This window comes from Propithecus coquereli, unplaced genomic scaffold, assembly GCF_000956105.1.
Source record: "Propithecus coquereli isolate 6110/MARCELLA unplaced genomic scaffold, Pcoq_1.0 Scaffold469, whole genome shotgun sequence".
NCBI lineage: Eukaryota > Metazoa > Chordata > Mammalia > Primates > Indriidae > Propithecus > Propithecus coquereli.
Window position 1 is genome coordinate 928,077 of NW_012150496.1, and position 1,120 is coordinate 929,196.

The 1,120-nt window shown below is 38.1% G+C and overlaps 1 protein-coding gene across 1 annotated transcript in view; it reads left to right on the forward strand.

Moving 5' to 3' along the window:
* Nucleotides 1–1,120, forward strand: part of NSF (N-ethylmaleimide-sensitive factor) — a 187,097-nt gene that overhangs the window by 56,834 nt on the left and 129,143 nt on the right. Inside the window, exon 5 of the mRNA XM_012655230.1 lies at nt 788–954. Within this exon, the coding sequence (XP_012510684.1) occupies nt 788–954 (167 nt within the window). The remainder of the gene's footprint in view (nt 1–787; nt 955–1,120) is intronic.

The window sequence follows — 1,120 nt, forward strand, 5'->3', positions numbered from 1 at the left end:
GGAATTTCCTTACCCAGAGCTTTGTATATACGCTTTTTTGCCTCCTTTGCTATTAGCATGGAGACCATAGGGTTTTTTGTTTTTGTTTCATTTAAATTTTGTTTGTGAATGTGTTAGGCACCTAAAAGACACTGTTAGATGCTCTTAGTAAGACGAGGAGTTAAAAGCCTTGTTCTTGCCCTGTTCTACATGCTTTACATATAGAACTTACTGAAGTTCCCTAGATATATAGGTGTTCAGTAAATATTTTAGTAGTGGTAAAAAAGAAATGTTAAACTCTAACTTGCTCTGGAGCAAATACCCCTAGTAAACATTGTTTCTCAAGCCTTTCCCCTGCCCCCCCATCCTATTTTCTTAGGGTAAAAAAATTCACCCACCTTTCACCTTAGCTCTTTGTTGTGTCAGACCGAAATCTTGTTTGGAAACAGCCTGCTGATTCCACTGGGGCTTCCCATACTGTCATTTTGTCTTCTGTTGAATGAGAAGGAGGAAGATGCAGAGGCCATGTGGGAAAGGTGGTGATTTTCCCCTAAGAGTGGGGTGAGGGATAATAGCAGAGGGAGAATGCTGTTCAGTATTTTCTGACTAATTCAAAGGGCGAAGAAAATCTCTAGTAGTTATTATTTTTTAAATCTGTGCCTGTGTGTCCCTCCACTGAAGTCCATTTAAGTCCCCTTTTCCTGAAGTTCCATTATGATTCATTTATGTGAAATGTTTAGTTACTAGAATGACAGCAAGTATTTGGTGTCCCTGTGATTTTAAAAAATGCTTCTTTTTTTCTTCCTAGTCTCCTTATATACATTTGACAAAGCCAAGCAATGTATTGGCACAATGACCATCGAGATTGATTTCCTGCAGAAAAAAAACATTGACTCCAACCCTTACGACACTGACAAGATGGCAGCAGAATTTATTCAACAGTTCAACAACCAGACCTTCTCAGTGGGACAACAGGTAGTTTGAAATTTTCTTTCATTCCTTTAACTTTACAGATATTCTAATCCCTGCTCTTGTCAAAATTAATTCTTTCTAAAAAATGAGAGGAGCTTTGCATATGAACAGGCGTATCTAAGATGAGTGATAAAAAGTGAGGTAGATGTGTTTACTGAACCTCTAGGAG